The following is a 24,598-nucleotide window of genomic DNA, read 5'->3' as shown; positions in this document are numbered from 1 at the left end:
TATCAGTGCCATGTTAAGTGGGGGATAATACCATGCTTCTACAGGCAATCATGATGTTAGGCAAGTGAAGATCATGGTAATAATCAGCTTATTACGGCTCCAGAGACCACAGGTGGCCACTTAGAGTTGTCACATAATAAACTGGCTAGCATATGGTTTACACTGAAGAAGTGGCTTTTGACTGTTAGATGATATGTGACTTGAGTATGGTCCACACACTACTTCCTTCACAGAAGCATAGGAAATTTGACTGAATCGTTTTATATGTGAACTAGTACTTGGTGCATTAACGTCTAAATTGTTTAGTATCCTTTATTGTATATCTAAATTCAAAATCAACTTTAAAGGCGAACACATTTATTATGGCATATATATTTGTGGAGTACAATTAGTTTCATCAGATGTATGAAATGTTATCCTGAGATGTAAGTATGATTTGGAAGTGGTTGTAAAATGTGAGGAAAGAAGAAAATGAAAGGCCCCTACACTGCCTATTGCGAGTAGAAGGAGTGTGTCCCACCCCTATCTGGAAGGATAAATCTTGTGGGGTTTATCTTGGATGAGAGGGAGGCCAGGCTGCTTATCACATCACCTTCAGTGGCCAATGGGAAGCTTTCTCCCATAGAAGAAAACTCCACCCTCCCTCTCCTTGTCAATTAACATCTGATGCAGAACTTGACTTTTTTATTCAGCCAGGAATTATTTTTCTGTCCTCTGGAATTCAGTCCACAGGTGCTTCATTCCCTATCGCAGACTCTTTTGTTCTGTCAGTGAAATTGCAAACGTTTACTCTTAAGTGTCTTGTGTGCAAGTCTTCATTCTGGGGTCTAGGGGCAATGCAGAAAATAACAATAACAATAATAATAACAATAATTTATTATTTATACCCCGCCCATTCTGGCTGAGTTTCCCCAGCCACTCTGGGCGGCTCCCGATCAAGTGTTAAAAACAGTACAGCGTTACATCGGGATAATTATGCACTTCACATTGGTTACTCACAAACTGGTTCTTGATGGCACAGACAATGTGGCATTGGCAAACCAATTTACACACATAATGTGTTAAAAGTCCTTTGTGTTGGGATCAGTCCACAAGTGAGACTCTGAGACTCTTGATGGGTTGTGATCCATCATTTTCACACCACAGTCTCCCACTTGAAGTTTTGGGGTTGTTGTTTTTTACTCTAGAGTGCTTATTTTGAAGTCAGTAACAGAGTATTCTGGAAGGTTAAAATGTTTTCCCTCTTTGATTTAGAAATATTGCCATATCGGACAGCAGATATGGGGTTATATGAAATGTAGCACTGGGTAATGTGGAACTCCTCTCCACCCCTGTACATACTCTAAATCTGTTCTGGGGGAGATTTGAGGAGGGTGTGGGGCATGTATAGGGGGCATGTATTGGGGGAGAAGGTGGGGAGTTCCATGGTGCAAGCAGGAATCATTGCACTGATGGTACACACAAGTTGGATTTTTCCCATTTGGGGATGCTCCCATTTGTTTCTACTTATTCTTTTGTGTAGAGATGGGCCTATTTATCCTATCTGAGTGCAGAATTCCACTGCTGGCAGATTACAGCATATATGATATTGGAATATGAGCAAGTGAATGATTCCTTGGTGTCATGGATTACATGATTTGGTCTGTAATAGTGTTGCCAAAGTAGTTATATGGACAGAGTTGGCATCTGGATCTGCCATAGGGACTATTCCCTGTGTCTGCATCTCTGTTGTATGACCTGTTGTTGTTGACATGGCTTTGGATTCCATATTGTATTTGCTGTAATTTAAGTGAAGTACTGCGGAATGATTTTATTTTAATTTAAAACCACTGCAATGAGGCTTGTCAACAAAAATATTTATTTGATGAGTGATCTGGGTCTCTTGAAGTCTGTAGAAAGATGGCCTTTGTCACTAATAGCATTAGTAATTGCAGGCATGGGACTTGCCTCTAATCTGTCTTGCTGCAATTCCTTACTAGCCACCAAACAGAAACAGCTGATATTGGTATACAGTGGTACCTCTGGTTACGTACTTAATTCATTCCGGAAGTCCATTCTTAACCTGAAACTGTTCTTAACCTGAAGCACCACTTTAGCTAATGGAGCCTCCTGCTGCTGCCGTGCTGCCGGAGCATGGTTTCTGTTCTCATCCTGAAGCAACGTTCTTAACCCGAGGTACTATTTCTGGATTAGCGGAATCTGTAACTTGAAGCGTATGTAACGTGAAGCATATGTAACCCGAGGTACCACTGTATTCAGTTTTCAGGTCAGAGGTCTGTTACTCTCACTCTTTCCTCTTTCTTTTGCTTTTGCTTTTCTTTTCAGCCTTGTTCCTTATGCTGCCCACTTTCCATTTTTAGAAACCCCAGAGATTCATCATATGAATTAAGTCTTCCTCCTATGTGCCAAATCAGGTTCTGAACTGAATCTTGTGATTGGTGCATGAAGATGTTACAATATTGACAAGTTTTGTTTCTGATTCGTTGCCTAACGTTCCCTGACAAGGAATTTGACTTTTTCACAACTACAATACATTGGGTTGATGTTTTTACTGAGATATCCATGACTACCGCAAGAGGGTTTTAGAGTTTTAGAAGAAAGCAAACCTGTTTCTCTTTCTACAACTCTACTAATCGTGGCTATTTTGGATATATGTATATATAATCTCTGTAACAAGCTGAAATTTGTGAGCAACATACAAAAGTTGAGTTAAGTCTTCTTGTTCAAAGGGTTGCATTCATTTGATGGTATCATTTCAAATCCTCAGTCATTCACTGGCAGAATGCTATTACATCCTGCAGTGACAGCACTAAATGTTATAATTTCTTCCATATTTGTTTTGTCTGTTCCTTGTAGTATGCTAACACTTCTCAATCTGTTTACCATATTCTAAGGGAGAAGAAATATGATATCTAAACATGGTAGAGGAACAGGTGATAAATATATTCACTGCAAAATAAACAGAAAGATATCAAATTACATCTGTTTAATATTTCATTTTATATATTTATTTATGGGTAATGGACCTTTGCTCAACATTTACATTATACATTTGATAGTATTAAATTTCTGTATAATATTCTGTATAATCCAGTGGTTAGAAAAACTGTGGGTATTATGGGTTTCCAAGATGTAAGAGGTGGCAATGACAACTATATCAAAATAAATCATGTAAACCTTTCATCCATAGTTGTGTTACTGGTATATGTATAAGTACATGACTAGATTTTTGCAGACTTCCATCCATCAAGGGACATTTGCATTCTTTTCTTCAGTCCCTGCCCTTGCCCCCATTAGTTGATAGGTTCATGCCTATTCCCCATAATCAGGACTGCTGAACTGATAGAAATATCATGTTTTAGAAGTTGTCTGCTCTTAATCTAATTTCCTTCTTATTAAAAATAGAAAACACTAAAACTAGAAAAGCTCATTTGTAATAAGATTTTATTCTAGTACAATGGTATTAGATATGCTATTAAGATAGATTGTCTAATTAAAAGGAATGCATTTGATTGAATAATTTTTTTAATTATACTAAACAGAATCAATTTAACCTTTTAACTTCAGCTGCTTAATTGAATAGTAACAGGCATTGAGATGAACATGACCAGTTATACTTTAATTTCAGGGCAAGAAAATTAATTCCACTATGGAGGAAAATAATTAATTTATATATTCAGAACAACACTGAAAAATGGGAGGAGAGAAGATAAATATATTGGTCTGTATTCAGCTAAATAGTTGCATAAGCAGAAACCTATGCAAGGATTTCCACTAGCATAACGGGACTTTAACCTGATTGCTTAGGAAAAAAGATGATGTTTCATATTCCACTATCTTATAATGCATATGAGTTTTTAGAATGTTTTAACAGCATAAAGAGATGTAGTCAACAGTACCTAACATTACACAAGAGAGAGAGGTTGGTTATCACTTCAGCTCCTTTAAGGGAGATGTGATATGTGTTGCTGGCATCCATCTGTCTCAGGAAATAAAACACAGTTATCAGAGGACATTTTCTAGTATTGGACTAGTGTGAAGGGGATAAAAAGTATTCTCTGTGGGAAGCGGGTGGCGCTGTGGGTTAAACCACAGAGCCTAGGACTTGCCGATCAGAACGTCGGCGGTTTGAATCCTCGTGACGGGGTGAGCTCCCGTTGCTCGGTCTCTGCTCCTGCCAACCTAGCAGTTCAAAAGCACATCAAAGTGCAAGTAGATAAATAGGTACCGCTCCGGCGGGAAGGTAAACGACGTTTCCGTGCGCTGCTCTGGTTCTCCAGAAGCAGCTTAGTCATGCTGGCCACATGACCCAGAAGCTGTACGTTGGCTCCCTCGGCCAATAAAGCGAGATGAGCGCTGCAACCTCAAGAGTCGGTCACAACTGGACTTAATGGTCAGGGTAAGGAATCCAGAAGTCCTATACTCAAGTCAAAAGAGCTTATACAGGAAAACAAAGTCATCTCTCTCGTAGTATATGTTACAAATAAACTGCTGCTTTTTGAAAATATTGTAGACGAAATTGTAAGTGTGACTTTCTGGAACTAGCTATTTGCCCCTGTTACTTCTGGAAAGTAGAAACACTTAGAAAATGCATTTATATCGCAATCTAGCTTTCTGTAAAGGTCTTCTGAAATATATATTATGTCAGCAACTTTCCAATTCTCTTATGTACAGTAAAAAAAACCCTTTAAATTATTCAATAGAACACTATTTATTTGACAGTGGTAGTGAACAATGCCCGCCCCATTAGAAAAAAATTATCATATGGTGAAAGTAATAAATGTAATATGGTAAAAGCATATACCACAGACATCTCTGCAATCTCCTTTTTATTAAATCTGACTGAAAACCTCTGTTCAGCTCAACATAATGTAATGTCTTCTTAACTTCTAGGCATGAATTTCAATGAACCCCTAATGAAAATGCCTGCTTGATTAGCTGAAAGTCTATCAACCTTTTTAAATTCAGATCTTCTTAAAACACCCACCCACCCACCCTCTAGCTAAGCTCTCAACATGATAGAAGTGCAGAGAGAGGAAGGTAACATATCACTGATACCTTCTGTGTTGTAATTTTACCCATCACCTGCATTGAGATGCTTTTGATGGTTTCAACACCCGGTGTGGTTTGTGGTAGATGGTAGCTCCATGCCTATGGAATGAGCTACCATATCTATGTAAATACCTGGGACTTTCCCATCTGTCTGACATCCCACTGGGAAGGAAGAATAGCAACCAGATGAGGAAGACCCATGCTGTGGGCTTCACTCACATGGTTGTGGTGTTGTCTCACACACATGCACCACTTCAATATAGAATAGTGCCATGGGAAAATGGCTGTGTGAAGGCGTCCTCAAAAATGGAGGAAAGTTAATTACTTCCAGAGCTTGTGTGTACCAGAGATGTAAGGCATGCTGTCACTTTTGGGTTTGTTTTTTTTATTATTATGATTCTACTATGGACACGATAAAAACTGATTAAAAAATTGTCCGTAACCTTGTAAAGTGTAGCTTCCTGCTGGATGTCCAAAGCACAGCCCTTTTTTGTAAGTAGGAGTTTCAGTAGGGACCTAAATAGTTCTCTTTGAGTTAAGTGATGGAACGCTGAGGAGATTCAGAGAAAGAGAATTAAAGACTTGAAAGAGGGAAGGAGTATTTGCATGTGAGGAGGGAAAGAAGAAGGAGTATTTGCATGTGACAGTAAGCTAAGTCTTAATAAACCATAATTTGCCCCATTATTCCTACTTTGCTGCTCCTCTGGTGTTAGCAGGTAAACAAATGGTCGTTTAGTGTGATGTCCAAATCCAGGATCATGATTTTCTGCTCCCTGATCCATAAACCAACAACAAACCATGGTTTAAGACTAGCTAGCAAGTGTGAAGTTAGGGCAAAACAAACTATGATCTTGCGTTTGGACGTAACATTAAGCTGTGCCCTCCATGGTTTGTTTAGACCGTATGATTTATTAAGTGAAGAACTATGGCTTATCATTATATATGAACATCTTTTTTAAAGATGGTTTTCAATCCAATTTTTTTGCAATAACAAGTGGTTTTAACTTTATGCAGCTATGTGTGACCTGACCTTATGCTAGGAAAAGCTATATTTATTGCCTTGTGGGGAATTGGCAAGTTCCTTTGTGAATTAAAACATTTTCCTTTGGGTTCTCTAGGTAGAGTTCACATTTCCTTCAATCTGCAGAAGAGCGAAAGGTTTAATTTTATCTCTATCTGACATCTTATCTCCCCTGTTTGTTGCATCTTTTCAGCTGCCTTTTTCTTCTTTTTAAAGCCTTTTGGTAATTCCCACCCACCCCCTCTATCATGTAAAGATTAGTAATCGCAGCCACCAGCCACATCAGTGAAAGCAACAAAAGTGTCTGTGATTTGACCTTTATTCAGTAGAAAGGAGATGGTATTACACAGCAGTGTTTACATTATTGCAGTGGGATACTGAAGCCCCTGTGTTCGCTTTTAAATCAAGGAGCTTGAGCCAGGAGAGAGGAACTTATTTCAAAGGCTTTCCTTGATATATTTGAGGTTCTTTGTAAGTGTGTTTCACACATCAATTTCTTCCTTCATTTGAGTCTTCTCTTACCTTACCATTAAATCTTTCTCTGTCTGTCTTAGTCTGATTTGGTATTGTTTCCTACTTCCGCTATCCAAGTCATGTTATATTATATTCAAGGCTGAAAACATGCTACAAAAAGAAAGCTGGAGGAGGAGATATAGTAGGAATTATGTGCTTTGCATTTGAAAGCTTCCAGGTTCAATCCCTGGAACCACTAGGTAAAGGATGTCTAGTGGAAGGCTGGGAAAGACGTGGATTAGACCACAGGTCTGACTCAGTAGGAGGTAGTTTTCTACATTCAGAACCAAATTTGCTGGACCCATTTGAGTTCATCTCTGGCATTATTTATGATGGCAGAACCAACACAAATAATTCCATTATGCCAATTCACTTTTGGAGCATAGTTTGGAGCTCTCTGAAACAAAGTAACAACAATTTTATTATTTGTATGCTGCTCATCTAACTGGGTTGCCCCAGCCACTCTGGCTGGCTTCCAACAAAATATTAAAGCACAAAAAACCTCAAACATGACAAACTTCTACAGGGCTGCCTTCAGATGTCTTCTAAAAGTCAGATATGTCTATTTCTTTGACATCTAAAGGGAGGATGTTCCACAGGGCGGACGCAACTACCAAGAAGGCCCTCTGTCTGGTTCCCTGTAACTTCACTTCTCGCAATAAGGGAACTGCAAGAAGGCCCTCGGAGCTGGATCAGTGTCCAGGCTGAACGATGGGGGTGGAGATGCTCCTTTATGTACACACATACTTCAGAGCTGAATAAGGCTCTAAGCCAGAGCTTTCCAAACTTTTCATGTTGGTGGCACACTTTTTAGACATGCATCATTTCGCAATGTGGTAATTCAGTTTTACTAGCAAACTGGGGGTTAAACTAACCACTTTCCAGCTCCGGAGGAGCTTGGGGAACGTTCGCGCAACACACCTACACAAATGCAGCCAAGACGCTACAGTGTCATGATTACATGATTACACAGTTTGGAAAGCTCTGCTCTAAGCTCTGGTGGGTTGTTCTTGAGATCATTAGGATATGGCAAGGTCCTAAGGGCTTCTCTGCAGTGCCCTCTCCTGAACCATCATCACCCTACCTAGCATATTAAGGTAGAAAATCAAAGAAAATCACGACCAGACTGGGAGGGGTGCAGACTTTAGGGAGGTTTCAGAAACTTTCATATGGAAACATAAAATATCATTGCTGTTATAGCCGATTTTAAAGTGCCATCTATATTATTTAACCAACATTTTAAATGCTAAATTAAACTGAGTATTTCTTTTACCAAGTACAGAATGAAAAATATAATTCTGTCTATCTTTTTGAAGGCAATTGCAAATAAAGGTGATATTGTTATTGCACGCATCAGGAGTTCAAAATGGCATTTCAATATATTAGTTTGTTCTTCCAAAAGCTTCTCACTTCTTAATGCACACTTTTCCAGTGACCTTGGAAATGCAACATATTTCTTTACCGTCTCTTCAAATCCTTTGTTTCTAAAGACTTATTGCAATGTCGATCCACTGAAGACATTCAATCCGTTTCAGAAAGGCGACTTAATTACCTCCCTGCCAGACAAATGGCATGCTCTTCTTCAGGTTAGACTGTGTGGCAGCAGCATAGGGAACCTTATGTAATATTTAGTTGATGATTAATAGAAGGTTGCCTTTCAATCTCCTCAAAATCATTTCTTTAAAGATTTACTTGTAACACACTTGTAATTAAAATGTCTTGCTGAAGATACTCCCATGCTGTGTTTTTATCTCCTCTCCGTAGTTAACCTCCCATATTATTGTGTAGTTTTGTCTAGGATCAATTTTAATTATACATTTTATTTTTTAAAAAATAAGATGTCTTAATGGAAGAATGAAAGAAGACTACTTTTACAGCTTTATTATATTATATACATGTGCATGTTGCAAAACTAGGAAAGCAATTTTTGTTACAGACATGCTACTTCAGGAGTGCCTAATTTCAGTAGAGAAATGGCTGAGGCCTTCCCTGTTCTCTACTATTCACTGTGACCTCTGAGTTTGGTTTGCAGCAACCACCTTCTTTTCCTCATAGCTGCTACTTGATTTTTTTATTATTATTGAAGAAAAACGCACACATGCACACATATATCTGGGGCCTGCGGCACATGTCCACGGTGAAAGAGACAATGGAAGCAAGACTTTGTATTGGGCCTTGTCTCCTCTGGAACTGGCCCCATTAGGATATGTTCAGAGCTAGCCAAGACACTGCTGAAAACATGACTTTACTACTGTAATCATTACAGATTAAAGTTCTCGGCTAGAGAAGGGTCAGAAGAGACATAAAGTACAACTACTGAGGTGGATGGGAGGCCTGGGAGCCCTCAGCAAGCCACTCCAAATTCATTGGCTAAAGAGTGGGACATAAATGTTATTGCCTATATAGTCTTCCTGCTTTTACTGTACCCAACCCCATTCAAATTAACTGACTCCGCTTTCTGGATTGTACAAACTCTTAGTAACAAAATAAAGCATTTCATTAAAAAAGAATCTTCAAATTAAGAAGAATGCCTAGATTGTAAAGGGTTATCTTTTTTGCTTTTCCTCTGACCAACAAATAGGATATTAAGAAACTTAGCATGCAATTCACAATGCTCCATTATAAAACAACATTTACTTTATTTTATTGTAGTTTGGTACATACCCTATAGAAGATCTCTTCAATGATTTTCAAGATGGACGAAGGCTCCTGGAGCTCCTGGAAGGTCTTACGGGCCAAAAGCTTGTATGTATACATGTTTTCAGCCAGAAGTAGTCCAGCAATCATATTTATGATATACCCACTATGGTTGTAACTGGATTTGTCTTTTAGAGTGCATGAATTATATTGTGAAATTAATATTCATGGATCTCTGGTCCTTGAAAATCCCATTTTCTCTTTATGAAGCACTTTGAATTTTTACTGATTATAAGAACGTGAATTGAACCATAGGACTGGAACATGTTAGGCTGAGCACCTAATAAAGTAGTATGACTGTATTGTGTACAATAGAAAGTAGTGAATTTGGAGTTTTGTGGGGAACAGTTTCTTAAAACAGCAACTCTTATTTGCCCTCCCCCCACCAGACCTTTCTAGTCAAATACCCAGACAAAAATGGGAGGGGATGATGGTGAATTAACCAAAAGCAGCAACAAGCTCTGCTTGTTCATGCAAATAGTTTTGAAACAAAATAGGGTACTGGAAGTTTCTGAATATATCAGATGCAGTTCAGAAACAACCTCAAATTACTGAGCCCTCAAAGACCTGGGGAGAAATTTGAATAAGGAGCACTTAGGAAGAACCACAGCTTTGAATTCAAGCCTTAGACTGTCTCCAAACTATTTCTCTACCTCCTTAGTAATTCAATTTGTACACATAAATGCATGAGGATGAGGATGGTATTTGTACCTTGCCCATCTGACTGGGTTGCCCTAGCCACTCTGGGGCACAACAGCAATAGTTAGAAGCTATTACCACTATTATAAGCATGAGAGACACTTTTAAGGGTGCCACATGATGTTTGCTTTGCTTCTACAAGACATATAACAGTTACTGTGCTGTGTTTAAGCTGTGGAGCTCCTTGCCTGTTAATATTATTAAGCAAGCACCATCAGTACTTTCTTTTAGACTCTTCGGCTTACATAGACCTTTTCTGATGTACAGCTCAGTCATTGGTTGTTGTGTTTCACTGTCCAGAAGTTGACGAAGTATTTCATGCTGTTTTATGAATGTGTCAATTTCACTGCCTACATGCATTGAGCCTCTGCTGGTGCAATGCTTTCTGCTTGCACAGTGGAACATCACTCCTCTCTCTGCGCTTACCCTGCACCCCGTCTAAATCTGCCCCAGAGGGTTTGGGGGAAATCCCCCAGAAGGAAAGCTCAAACCAAACATCCTCACACAAGCACTTGCTTGGATAGGGTCATTTGTTTGTTGTGTGGTGTATACATCTATAAATCAATAGGTTAGTTGTCAGCATGGTCCACTGCATCTTTATACATAACTTCTTTTTTAATCTAGTTGCTTCTTTTTACCTGAGCAGACCGAGAACAGATAGTGGGAAGCTTGCATGCTTCCCACAGAAAACTTCAAAAAAGTTTTGTTTTGCTAGGCAAGAATGTTATTAGTATTCAAAATATAATTGCCATTAACTGTAGGCCTCCTTCAATTAAAATGATGCAAGGCATTCTTCCCCATTTCAAATCAAAGATGAAGCAGGGATAGTAGCTGAAGGTTATAACGCCAAATTTCAAAACTAGATCTTATAATAAAAGTTGTAGAAATCTATATTTTATGCAGTGTCACAGCTCCTGACATTTTAAATCTTGTCATGAATGTGAAATTACTAGCACTGTGACAAAGTCTACAATAAAAGGGTTAACTGGGACTATTAGTAATCCATCACTCGCTTTTCTTTCAGCCACCGCCCCTTTTTATTGTGTTCAATTTTTTCACATAAGAATGCTCATATATTGTTAGTATGGCAAACTTCAAATATATACTTGGAGAATATCATGTATGTTTAATGCTATTCCCTGGTAGCAGTCTTCAACTGGCCTATGGAAAAGAATACCTGTTATAATTAAAACAATCTGAATTTGTCTCACTGATGCCCTCATTCAGTAGGGCCATTGTAAAATGCCATAGAAAAATATATTACTGAAGTAAGGATTGACATTCTTTGGTATTTTAGGCTCTTCTGTGCTGTTTGTGTCTGTGAGACATTATTTTTAATTTTAATATATAGTATTTCCTTATTTCTCATGGTTAATAATCACTATGCATATTCACAGGGTAAAGAAAGGGGTTCCACAAGAGTTCATGCCTTGAACAACGTCAACAAAGCACTACAAGTCCTTCAGAAAAACAATGTAAGTAAATATTTACACGGGTTCATAACACACATAGAGAGTTGAGGAGAACTCAATAAACAGATATGAAAATTGGCTTCTGGAGTATGCTTTACAATAAATAAGATCCAATATAATCTCATGGGATGCAGGAGATCAGAGTGCTTATCCCACATCAGGCATTATTTCAATAAATAGCCTTGAAGAAGCCGCTTGGTTGGATCCTGATTTGCGTTCAAATGTGTTTTGCTGGTGCTGGAAGTGACAAATCTTCTTTCCTCCTGCAGCCACTTGTGCCTCTTGAGAAGCTTCTCTGGTGGTGGAAGAACTTTGAAAACAACATGGTTGATAGCATGGTGGGTGGGAATTGCAGAGGGAAGGAAGAATTGGTTAAAATTGCTGCCTTGCTGCCTTCCTCTGGCGGTAAGGCTATTGGAATTCAGTTTCAGGTGGGAAATGGAAGGAGGTTCATGCAGGAGCAAGTCTGGTTCCAACTCATTATCTCCTAAGCCTTGCTTTCCATCTGTAAACGTGCAGTGCCTCTAAAAGCCATAGAATGTGTTCACCCTCTCAGATGAAATAATTTTATAAGAGTTAATCTCCAGAACATATAAGAACATATAAGAATTAATCTCCAGAATAAAACTACTAGTAATACCCCTCTCTTGCTGTCTTGTTCTAGGGAATTGAAAAGTTCTACTGAATGAATATGCAAATAATTCAGTGGTTTAAATCCCATTCTAAGGGGTACTCTTAGTAGTCTAGCAGTATAGATCAATAGCTAGATTTAGTCATTTACGGTTGGTTTATTTCTATTGGCTACCTATAATTCACCTGAAATGTGTGCAGTCTTGGACCTGGGAATGAATTGTGTGGCAAGTTCCTGCCTCCCCCCTCAGAAATAAAGACACGAGACACGAGAATTCAAGTTAATGGATCAAATTAGTCCACAACTTTATTGATTACAGGAATTGAGCGGTATTGGCTTAGGCATTGGACCTAACAACTAACCGGTTTCAGCCTGCTTGCTTGAAGACCGGTGAGGGTTAACCACCAGTAGAGGGAGTCCTGCTGATACACGTCAACTAGGAGCTCCCCTGGGGTTACCGCGCGGGGGCGTGCCGTGGGCCCACACCTCCATAGGCTTAGGACAAGGCCACGCCCCCTGGAATCCTTTACCGGACTACCCTTTGATTTGGGGAAAGGTGATGGCGCTTCCTTCCCCCTTCATTTGCATAACAATAAAACAATATCCCTACCAATGCCTAACCGCCAATACCGAGGAGTTGTGACAGATTGCTACAAGGTAGGTGAAAAGCAAGTGGCTGGTGCCAATCTGCCAATTGGAAAAATTCCTACCAGGCCCCTTGACGGCGACCCACCAAAGTTCATAGCAACATCAGAGATCCTAGCCTAACGGGTGGGAGGGTTGGAAAAACCTGGTCAGCTGGCTGCAGCGCAGGGAAAGAGGGAGACCCTCGACTGCGCCAGACCTAAGTACGGTGAGGCCACGCCCCCTGTGCCAGCCAATTGCCTGGCCTGGGGATGACGCGTCTGAGGATTCCCTGGCATTGCGGGGGCTGGAGCCAGCCCCCACGAGTGTGGGGAGGGGCGTGAAGCCCGCAACCACACCGCCTCTCTAGCTCAGAAGTGGCTTTTTCCTTATAAAAGGAATGACAAAGGAAACCAAGTTGGTTACTTTGGATAGTTGATTCAGTCTAGTACAGGTATGTCTCTGTTAGCTTCTCGTATTTGAAAGCTGAATGGGAAGCATCTAAGAAAACTTTACTAGGCAGAGAAAGAAATGAGCCTATGTTAATTGCTGATGAAGTGGCTGGGTTCCCATAAATATTATTTTCTGTTGTCACATGCATTACTTTTTGTTTTTAATTATTGCAACATATGTTTATTTTGTGATATAATAATTGCATCCTTGCTAACTGCAATTTCCTAAAATACCTGGTACTATTTGTTTTATGACAGATAATTATTTGATCAGGTTATGAAATATGCTCTGGATTGTTTACTTGCCACTAAAAGCTAAATAGTAGAAAATATGCAAACAAAACCACATAGCCCTAATTTGATGTATTTATCAAATCCGTAGGTTTTAACAGGTTTGCTTATGTTTTATTCAGCAGCTGTTTCTTTTGCCCATTACTCTGGGAATGTAAACTCATTTAACTTCTATTTTAATGTTCATTGTTTTTGCATTTTATACATAATTTTATCTAAGTTTGCTTTGCCTTTCTTTGCTCTGACAGGTAGATCTGGTGAATATCGGCAGCACAGATATTGTGGATGGCAATCATAAACTGACTCTTGGATTGATCTGGAGTATAATTCTCCACTGGCAGGTGAGTCAGTCATTCACAGAACACTTTTTGGATATATCCCTTATAATCAAGAGATACATCTACTTTGTGTATTTCAGGCGGTGTTCAGTTTTGAATCCATCCTAATGTTTCAATAAGTGATAGAGAGAGGAAACAAGGAGACTGTTCGCTACTTAATTTTAGTGTCCAGGTTGGGTATTTAATAAAAGTCAAGGAGGTCAGTGTCCTTTCAAAGTATTATGCAGTCATTTCATGGCAATTCAGGTGCGCAGCCTGGGAGTCATTTTGGACTCACAGCTGTCCATGGAGGCGCAGGTTAATTCTGTATCCAGGGCAGCTGTCTACCAGCTCCACCTGGTACGCAGGCTAAGACCCTACCTGCCCGCGGACTGTCTCGCCAGAGTGGTGCATGCTCTAGTTATCTCCCGCTTGGACTACTGCAACGCGCTCTACGTGGGGCTACCTTTGAAGGTGACCCGGAAACTGCAATTAATCCAGAATGCGGCAGCTAGACTGGTGACTGGGAGTGGCCGCCGGGACCACATAACACCAGTTCTGAGAGATCTAAATTGGCTCCTAGTACGTTTCCGAGCACAATTCAAAGTGTTGGTGCTGACCTTTAAAGCCCTAAACGGCCTCGGTCCAGTATACCTGAAGGAGCGTCTCCACCTCCATCGTTCAGCCCGGACACTGAGATCCAGTGCCGAGGGCCTTCTGGCGGTTCCCTCATTGCGAGAAGCAAGGTTACAGGGAACCAGGCAGAGGGCCTTCTCGGTAGTGGCACCTGCCCTGTGGAACACCCTCCCATCAGATGTCAAGGAAATAAGCAGCTATCCTATTTTTAAAAGATATCTGAAGGCAGCCCTGTTTAGGCAAGTTTTTAATATTTAATGCTGTATTGTTTTTAACAGTTGATTGGGAGCTGCCCAGAGTAGCTGGGGAAACTCAGCCAGATGGGCAGGATATAAATAATAAATTAGTTTTATATTATTATTATTATTATTATTATTATTATTATTATTATTGACAATTTAATATTCAGAATACTGCAAAATACATTTCTAAGTCCAATTCAGGGTACTGATGTATAAAGCTCTAAACTATATGAGCCCAAATGTAAGAAGGAACACCCCTCTCCATGTTGACTGCCCCCTACACTGACTGGCAGCAGCTCTCTACAGTTTCAGGCAAGAGTCTCCCACAGCTCCTACCTGGAGATGCCAGTAATTGAGCTTTTGACCTTCTGAATGTAAAGCAGATGTTCAGCCTCTGAGTTACAACCCAGAGTACATGTGGCATTAGTGTGGGATAGGGCCTTCTCTCTGGTGGCAACCCATCTCTGGAATGGCATCTCTTCCGAGGGTTTGAGTTCAGTGACTTACATTAAATGTGTAGCCTCTGTTTGTTTTCTTTCATGGTGGCACAGTTCAGCAAATTTTCAGTGGAAATTCTTGGCCTCTTTGGGTACTGCAAACAGTGCCGGATTTACATATAAGCTAAACAAGCTATAGCTTAGGGCCCCACTCTCTTGGGGGCCCTCAAAAAAATTAAAGGAAAAAACCTGGATGTACAGTTCCAAAATATAAGATTAAAAACAAATAAAATCAAACCTACATACAGCAACAGTGTTTTGTGTTGTGTAGGCTCCTATGATGTAAGTAAGGGGCCCCGCCAGCTAGCCTGCTCCCTAAAATATCACTGGTTTGCTAATTTCTATATATAGGGTGCCTACATTCTGCATGGACTGGTTGCATGGCAACATGTAGCATGCAGCTGCAGACTGCAGTGCAGCACAGTTGAATGTAGGTCAAGCTGTTGTACCTGTTATCTAATATTAAAGAGTGCTTGTAGACTGGTGATCTCGCAGCACAGACTAAGGGTATGAGTCTTATGCCTACTGATTGATTTCATGTAATACATAATTTATTTATTTTGATCCCATTATAAAGTTAATATAATATAATTAATATACTTCTTCTTAATTGTACAGTGGTGCCCCACAAGACGAATGCCTCGCAAGACGGAAAACCCGCTAGACGAAAGGGTTTTCCGTTTTGGAGGTGCTTCGCAAAACAAATTTCCTATGGGCTTGCTTCGCAAGACGAAAATGTCTTGCGAGTTCCTGTGGTTTTTTCCCCCTTTCCCCCCCTTTTTCCCAAGCCACTAAGCCGCTTATCAGCCGATCCTAAGCCGCTAAGCCGCTTAACAGCTGATCCATTAAGCCGCTTATCAGCTGATCTGCTAAGCCGCTTAACAGCTGATCCGTTAAGCTGCTTATCAGCTGATGCGCTAATCCGCTAAGCCGCTAATGGTCTTGCTTCGCAAGACGGAAAAAACCGCAGGAGGAACGGATTCTTTTCGTCTTGTGAGGCACCACTGTATTTCAGTTCAACAATTACTTCGATAAAATACATATTTTTCTTGTGTGCAAACAGCTTTAGAAACCTATTAGGTCCATAAATTACCATACAGCATATATTCAATACACACAAAAAACAGTGATAGTTTGTTGTTGACAAAGGACAGCTGGATGTATAAAAGGCCCCATTACCTTCAGTAGCTTAGGGCCTCATCAAACCTAAATCTGGCCCTGGCTGCAAATTAAAAATAAATGTTGCTAATAGTCCAGAAGTCAAAGTTAGGTTGATTTGTCACAGTGCACCGTGCTTATCCTCTTGCAAAGAAAGGAGAAAATGACAGTAGGAAAAGCAATGATCCTTTCTTCTTTTTATATAAAAAACCCCTTTTATTTCTATACAACCAGTGCTTCTTCAGTATCCTCCTATGTGTTTTTTTTAATGTTTCGGATCACTGTGCTGAGTATTCAAGTACTTAAGAGTTAAGTAAAAGAAACTCAAGTTTGACTGGGGGGGGTAAGTTGCCTTTGATAAATAAACTTGGCTACTGATAAAAATTCTGTCTTCCGACACAGGTCAAAGATGTAATGAAAAACATCATGGCTGGACTGCAACAGACAAACAGTGAAAAGATCTTGCTGAGCTGGGTCCGTCAATCAACTCAGAATTATCCACAGGTCGATGTTGTTAATTTCACCAGTAGCTGGTGTGATGGTTTGGCTTTCAATGCACTCATCCACAGTCACAGGTAAGAGAAATGCTACAAATTAACATCCAAATGCCTGTTTTTGCTGTGATCATGTGAATTGAAAATATTTTATTAGAATCACCTTGCTGGAGCAAGTCCATCTAATCCACATTATTGAATTCCAGCAGTGGGGAGCTGGAGGCCTTTCAGAAATGCACAAACAAGGGATGTAGGGTGGGATATGGGCAGCATGTAAGCCATCTTCTGTTATTTGCTTTCAGCATCCATGAATCAGAGGCATGCTGCCAGTGCTCACAAAGCTCTATTTAGCTATCATGGCTAATTGCCGCTAATAATAGAAATCTATCTATTAATTTGTCTAATTGCTTTTAAAGGTTTATAAAATTGTGACAGTTGCAAAATCCTGTGTTAATAAATTTCTCAAGATAATTATGCTTTGAAAATTACTTCCTTTTTGCCTGTTGTTAATCTGCTGTTGTGGATGATCTCTAGTCTTACCAGAGTTCCAAGTCTTATCATAGGAATGTTTGTCTTCACTAATTCTCTTTATGCCAGTGATGTGGAACCTGTGCCTCTCCTATCACCCCAAGCCAAGCTAGTTGATGGTGAGCAGTGGTGAGAGTTGCAGCTCCCAAAATCTGGAGGGCCACAGGATCCTTGCTTTTTACCATTCATAATATTATACTAGTCCATCATGCCTCTTCTCAGTATCAGTATTTTCCTCTAAACTAAAGGAGCCTCACATATTTGGTCTTTTTCAATTAATGTCCCTCTTCCTGGACAATCAGAGCTAAGTTCAGATGCAAGGGTTTTTGTTTATTTGTTTTGCTTCATGCAGAGGTTTGAAGCACAGGTACAGTTAGATGGCTTTTTCTAAAAGCAGAACAAGAGCCAAATACTAGGTCTATTCCAAGGTCTGAAATGAAGAAAGTCTAGGGCCATGATATTAGGGTTGCCATATTTCAAGAAGTGAAAATCCGGACACAAAATCTCCATTTAAAAATAAAGTTTTTTTGCTTCCAACATGAGCAGCCATACGCCCGGGTTTTCATGGACATTTTAACAGCTTTCAAAATGATGGGGTTACAGTTCCCCTGAAAGAGCAGGTTCGTGGCTTGGGTGTACTCCTGGATCCTTTGCTGTCGCTTGTGGCTCAGGTGGCACAGGGTGCCTTCCATCAGCTTCGGCTGGTGGCCCACCTATGCCCCTATCTGGACAGGGATAGCCTAACTACTGTTGTCTATGCTCTGGTAACCTCAAGGTGAGATTACTGCAGTGCGTTATATGTAGGGCTGCCTCTGAAGATGGTTCATAAACTTCAGCTAGTGCAGAATTCAGCGGCCAGATGGTTTGAGCTTATTATACCAATCCTGGTCTGACAGCACCGGCTACCAGTTAGTTTCCGGGCCCAATTCAAAGTGCTGGTTTTGACCTATAAAGCCTTAATCGGCTCAGGATCACAATACTTCAAGGACTGCCTCTTTCCATATGAACCTGCCCAGACCCTGAGATCATCTTCTGAGGCCCTTCTTCATGTGCCTTCTCTTTGAGAGGTCCGGAGGCTGGCAACACAAGAACAGGCCTTCTCTGCAGTGGCTCCCCATCTGTGAAATGCTCTCCCCAGAGAAGTTTGCTTGGCACCTTCATGATACACCTTTAGGCGCCAGGCAAAAATGTTTCTTTTCTACCAGGCCTTTGGTTGATCTGATTGGCATCCTTTTAAAATGTGGCTCTTGGTGGGGGGGGGGGATTGGGTTGTTGTTTTTCTTTTGATTATATATATTGTGGTTTTTATGTTGATCTTGTTCTGTAAACTGCCCTGAGACCTCCGGGTATAGGGAGGTATATAAATACACACACACACACACACACACACACACACATCTCCTAGATGCCATTTTTGGCAGACAAATCCTGGCCATGTCCTGGAAATTCCAGGTGTATGGCAGCCCTAATGATATCTTACTGAATTTGGGAACTCTCTTTAAAAGGTGCCCTATCAATGCAATTGGGAAACAGAACAGTTTATTGCTCTGATCCTCCCCCTGCTCCCCATCTGCCCTTATAGCATTGTTGTCTTTTAATCCGTTGTCAAATAAGTGTGTTTTCAGTTGAAAAGATTTGTTGCAGGGGGCAGGAAAGAGAGTATTGTTCTGGTTGTTTCTGGGACTATGGAAACATGTTCCTGGCCATTTAACAGCCACCCCTGTGTGTGTTCATAATAGAAACAAACATTAGCTGATAGCTTGCAAGGCACTTAATAACAGTGTGGTGCTTTAATTACACACCTTCATAGAAGCAACACAGCAAGACTTAATTTATTATTTAGGCATTTGAAGCTAGCAGGAGTGACCTTAAACCTAGCCTGAGAGGAGCACCTAGCATTATGTGGCAGCCTACATAATACAGCACTAATTTGACCACATTGCTGAAAATGGCTCTTATCTCTCTGGTTAGTGGAACCGGATTGTAGTCCTCCAAGCACATGCTTTCAAAGCAGATACTTAAAAGTCAACATAATTGCATCACAGTCAGTCAAGTGCAAATTGCTACTGATAAATTTCTCTTTGGTTCTGTTTTGATGGGGGGAAAGGCGGGTGTTTTTACAGTAAAATGTAGGGAGGGAGAATAGCAGAGGAAGCATAAAAATGAGTACCTTTTGTTGAATGGTGAGAATAATTGTGGCAACTGTCTTCTACATCTTTTCATTAGGTGTCTCTGGAAATGGTACTCAATAGTTATTGGCCTTGGGGATGATGTTGAGTATGAGAGTTGTCCCCCAGTAATTAAAAATATGTGCCAGTTATGTTTTGTGTGTGCTTGTTTTACTGTTCTGTCATAACATGGTGATTTGTGATTCTATTTATTTAGCACTAGGTACATACCCTCTTAAGAGTCTATTTGCTGGCATAGTAAATCTTAGTGCTGTGCTAATAATGCTTTTCAGCTATAAATTCAAATTAATGCAAAGTCCCATATTAACAGTCCCATATTTAAAAGTCTGGTGCTGCCTGAGTTCTGGAATACATTTCACATATGTATGTCTTCCATACAAGTGTTTTTCAAAATCCACCCTCCATCAACTTACTTGTAATGTATTATGAGCAATAAAGACAACTTCTCAATTTGTTTGACCATTGGTTCTCAAACAGAACTTAGTGAAATTCCACTGCAATATTTTTTGCATCTACCCTGTTATCCATAAGAAATATATATTTAGTGATTCATACAGAAATCTTTATTCATCACATCCACTTACCTTATCAGCCTATTTCTTTCTGCCTATTTTGCTTTGCTCCTCCTATCTCCTCCCACAGTTACTGGGACCCGCTCAGGACAAACCTCTTAAAACACGTGACTTTTCTTGGAGCAGACACACAATAAGAAGTTTAAAGCACAGAGAACCAGTGTGGTGTAGTGGTTAAGAGCGGTAGACTCCTAATCTGGGGAACCGGGTTTGCGTCTCCGCTCCTCCACATGCAGCTGCTGGGTGACCTTGGGCCAGTCACACTTCCTTGAAGTCTCTCAGCCCCACTCACCTCACAGAGTGTTTGTTGTGGGGGAGGAAGGGAAAGGAGAATGTTAGCCGCTTTGAGACTCCTTAAAGAAGTTTAAAGCACAATTTGAAACACAATTCAAAAGCCTGGGTGAACAAAAAAGGTCTTCAGTTGACAGCTAAAAACCATAGACAAGACGTCTAGTGATTATTAATTACTTGGATCCATCCCAGTTTTGCTCCAGGCCCGGCCTTGGCATTAAACTAACTTTGTTGCTGTGGTTGATGACATTTCTTCGGAGAGAAATTGAAGGAGTGTGGTTCACCTTTCTCTGCTTGACCACAGAGTCCTTCTGGAGTGTCTTGGAAAAGTTACAGTTGAGGCACTGTACTTCACTGATTCCATTCCTTCCTCGAGAGCCACTTCCAGGAAGTAGTTATGGTAGCCCTGGTTTGTGGAAATTTGGCTTCTTGAAACAAATCAATATTGTGGTTTATGATCCTGATTTGTTAACAAACCAGAGCCTAAACTAACGCAGGTTCTCCGTGTTCAGACAAAGTGATAAACTCTGGTTAGTTTAAAACAGGAAGTGAATGCTTCTGATTCTCCTCCTGGCTGCAGTAACCTTAACCCATGAAAACTTGAAATTCATTCTGCTGCTCATTCCCATATGGTTAAACCACAGTTTATCATTATATGTGGAATAGACTACAGTATATCTTTGTGGTGTATTGTTTACTGAAGCACTTAAATGCTTTGTCTTCAGTTATATAACAACAACAACAACAATTTATTATTTCTACCCCACCCATCTGGCTGGGTTTCCCCAGCCACTCTGGGTGGCATACAACAGAAGATTAAAAATACATTGAAACATCAGTCGTTAAAAACTTTTCTAAACAGGGCTGCCTTCATATGTCTTCTAAATATCATAAACTTATTTATTTCTTCGACATCTGATGTGGTGAGCTGACCCAAAAGTCTAATAATACTTATTTTAAGTTACCGTATTTTTTGCCCTATAGGACGCAATTTTCCCCCTCCAAAAATGAAGGGGAAATGTGTGCGCGTCCTATGAGGCGAATGCAAGGGGGAGGCAGGTGGGAAAAGCCCCCAAGAGCCGCACACAAGCTCCTTGCGGCGCTTGTGGGCTTTTCCCCAGGGGGGAGAAGGGACTGACTGGCCGCATCAGTCCCTTCTCCCACCTCGTAGAAAAGCCCACAGGAGCCACGCACCCTTTAAAGAGCACGGGGCTTCTGCGGGCTTCTGCGGGAGGTGGGGTAATCCCCTACCTCCTAGAAAAGCCAGTAGAAGCCGCACAGCCCTTTTAAAGAGCGTGTGGCTTCTGCAGGAGGTGGGGTAAACCCCCCACCTCGTAGAAAAGGCAGTAGAAGCCGTGCAGCCCTTTTAAAGAGTGCGCGGCTTCTGCGGGAGGTGGGAGAACTGTGCCCGCCTGTCCTCCTTCAGTCACGCGCCTGTCCTGCGAAGCTGGAGGAGGAACAGAAGGGTCTCCTTCTGTTTCTCTTCCACCTTCCCAGCGAGGCGCCTGTCCTGCGAAGCCTGTCCTTCTCCAGTTTCGCTTGAAGGGCGCTGCGCAGGGAGGGAGAACTGCGCAGCGACCCTTCAGCCACGCGCTTGTCCTGTGAAGCTGGAGGAGGAACAGAAGGGTCTTCCTCTGCATCCCGAGGCCTGGGGCGAGCTGAGCTCAGCACACCCCAGGCTTTGAGCTTGCGCAGCTCTCCGCAAGCCGTGGGAGCCCGGCGCGAAGTCGCGCCGGGCTCCCACGGCTTGCGGAGAGCTGCCTGTTCTGGGGGCTTCCCCCGCCCCAGCCCCGCGCCTGGGGGGGAAAGAATCCCCCCCTTTATTTCCCCCCCAAAAAACTAGGTGCGCCCTATGGGCCGGTGCGCCCTATGGGGCGAAAAATACGGTATTAAAATAGTCATATACTGCTTCCCTGCTGCTGTCCTTGGGACAATCAAAAGGCTATGGCGTGGCTGGGACTGGCAAGTGGGGAAGCTCTGAGCAGACTGTGGCACTGAGGCCCACTGAAAAATGGCTCAATCCTGACTGGTGGGTCTTGGTGCACTGTTTTAGAAGCACTACTATAATAAATCCAGGAAAAGCAAGTTTTGTTTGTTTGTTTTTTGAGATTTTAATATGTTCTTTGTGGATTATTATGTTTTCTCCTGTGCATGTTACCATTCATATTTACTTATATTTCACATCTGGAACTACTCTGCTTTTGATCATGGGACATGCCCCTCCCCCCCCCCAAAAATTAAAGAAATCCTTTTGCAAAAGATAAGAAACTGTTGTAATAGCAAAAGCTTTTAATAATTCTGAAAGGAAGAACTTCACACTGCAGTCTTCATGCTAGTGAATGAAATTTTTAGTATCAGGCATAAAATTAGATTTGAATCAGGAGATTGCATTTCTCCAATATCTTGTGCAATGTGTTAACACGGCCCCTTTATACAAGTCCACATAACGTATAGTCAATACATCTCTGTTTAAAGGTCTGTTTGCATTAAATTCCATTAGTGGTAGTCTCCGGAGAAAACCATTCCCTAACAAGGTGTAGCAATAAAAAGATTCATTGTTTCTTCCAGTAATGCTGCCTGTAAATATACTTGCTATGCATGCAGTGGTTCCATTCAACGAGAATATTCACTTATTTAATTGAATACACTTCATTTTTAGGAAGCCAATATTTTTTCAAGCATAATTAGATGTTGACTTTCAGCATTTTATTAATGATGTTATTTATTTAAAATATTTCCTGAATTTTGTATTTGTGAAGAAAATGCAAAGATGACCAGATGACCTTTCTCAACTCTCTGCTTAGCCGTGAAACAAAAAGCGTGGAATGAGTCACTATCTTTCAGATTAACTTGTCTCACTGGATTGTTATGCAGTTCTTAGCTGCTTGGGTTGAGTCAGAGCACCCTTCCCAACACGTGTCCTCTACCTGTTTTGAACTAGACCTCCCATAGCCTGTCTCATTGTGCTGCTCTTGTGTGCCTATATCTGTTGGAAGCAGGTAGAAATCTGTTGAACCTAAGGGTCAGGCACCACACCTGAATCGAACACATATTTAATTGAGTAGGATTAGATTTCCGTCTTCTGTAATCTTGAAAACAAATTTACCTGTCCTAATGGGTAACTTAGCTAAAACTAGGGTGTCTAAAATTAATAGAATTATTTATACTGCAAACAGTGTAACTAATAGTATAGGGTCCCAGACTGTTTATCTAAGCTGTAATTTGATCCCTGCCTATAAAACATTTAAGACTGGCCTGCAGCATTTCACAGATACAGCTGAATTTCTTGTTTGAATGTTTTAATTTTGTATGAGGTAGAAAATGATTTTTTAAAAAAACATAAAAACAAAACTAAGGGTCTCTCCAACCCTGTGATGAAGTTGACTAGCCCTCCAAATCTAGAATTGCACATAGAATTGCATAGGTAACTTTACAAGATTTCCCTTTTCTTTTCAGACCAGATCTATTTGACTGGGATAGTGTGGTTCGCCAACAGTCAGCTGTACAACGATTAGACCATGCATTCAACGTAGCCAAACGACACCTAGGAATCGAAAAACTCCTTGATCCTGAAGGTTAGTGTGCATCAGGTTCTGTTTGTAAGTGTATGGTAAATTTTCTCCATGCAGGTGTTAGGGAAAAGGTTTATCCATTTTCATTTTTATAGTTGCACCACACAAACAGGTTTTGATTTAGTTTACTGAGACTTCAGAGTTAAGTTTGCTTTTTACTCACCTAGTATAATTAATTCCTTAAGATTCAAAATGATTTAAGCAAACAAGTCTGGATTTACAGCAGACTTTTAAAGGTGTATGTTCTTTGTTAAGCACCGTGATAAAGTAGCTGTTTTTCTTCAAAGGTGCTTAGATTTGCAGTTCTTATTACTTACAATAGAAGTTGCAGTTCATCAGCATTTTTGAAATTATGTCCTAAATTTGGATGTAAGGAGCTGGTTTAAGTTATTCACAGACAATGATTCATGAATCATTCATTATTCTTTTTATACTAATTTCACTTTTTTGGATGTTTGGATGAAAGCGTTTTTTGAGGAGGAGCGCTAAAGTTTGAACTTTTTATATCTTCTGTGTTTCAATCTGAATTATTTTTGTGTATGTTTTTAGCTTTCTCTTTTTTGTTTCTGACTTTTGAGGTGATTGTTTAAATACAAAGTGAGCCCCCAAATAGTGATTTTTGCTCTTACCCTAAAGTCTACCAATTGTTT

The 24,598-nt window shown here is 40.6% G+C and overlaps 1 protein-coding gene across 21 annotated transcripts in view; it reads left to right on the top strand.

The window, feature by feature from the left end:
* Positions 1-24,598, top strand: part of DMD (dystrophin) — a 1,010,042-nt gene that overhangs the window by 322,474 nt on the left and 662,970 nt on the right. For all 21 annotated transcript variants that reach the window (XM_083498284.1, XM_083498278.1, XM_083498289.1 and 18 more), the window contains exons 3-7: positions 9,239-9,331; positions 11,380-11,457; positions 13,701-13,793; positions 16,705-16,877; positions 23,833-23,951. In XM_083498284.1, coding sequence (XP_083354410.1) covers positions 9,239-9,331; positions 11,380-11,457; positions 13,701-13,793; positions 16,705-16,877; positions 23,833-23,951 — 556 coding nt within the window. The remainder of the gene's footprint in view (positions 1-9,238; positions 9,332-11,379; positions 11,458-13,700; positions 13,794-16,704; positions 16,878-23,832; positions 23,952-24,598) is intronic.

Source organism: Podarcis liolepis, assembly GCF_965112155.1.
Source record: "Podarcis liolepis genome assembly, chromosome: 4".
Lineage (NCBI taxonomy): Eukaryota > Metazoa > Chordata > Lepidosauria > Squamata > Lacertidae > Podarcis > Podarcis liolepis.
This window is presented reverse-complemented; position numbering and strand designations above follow the sequence as displayed.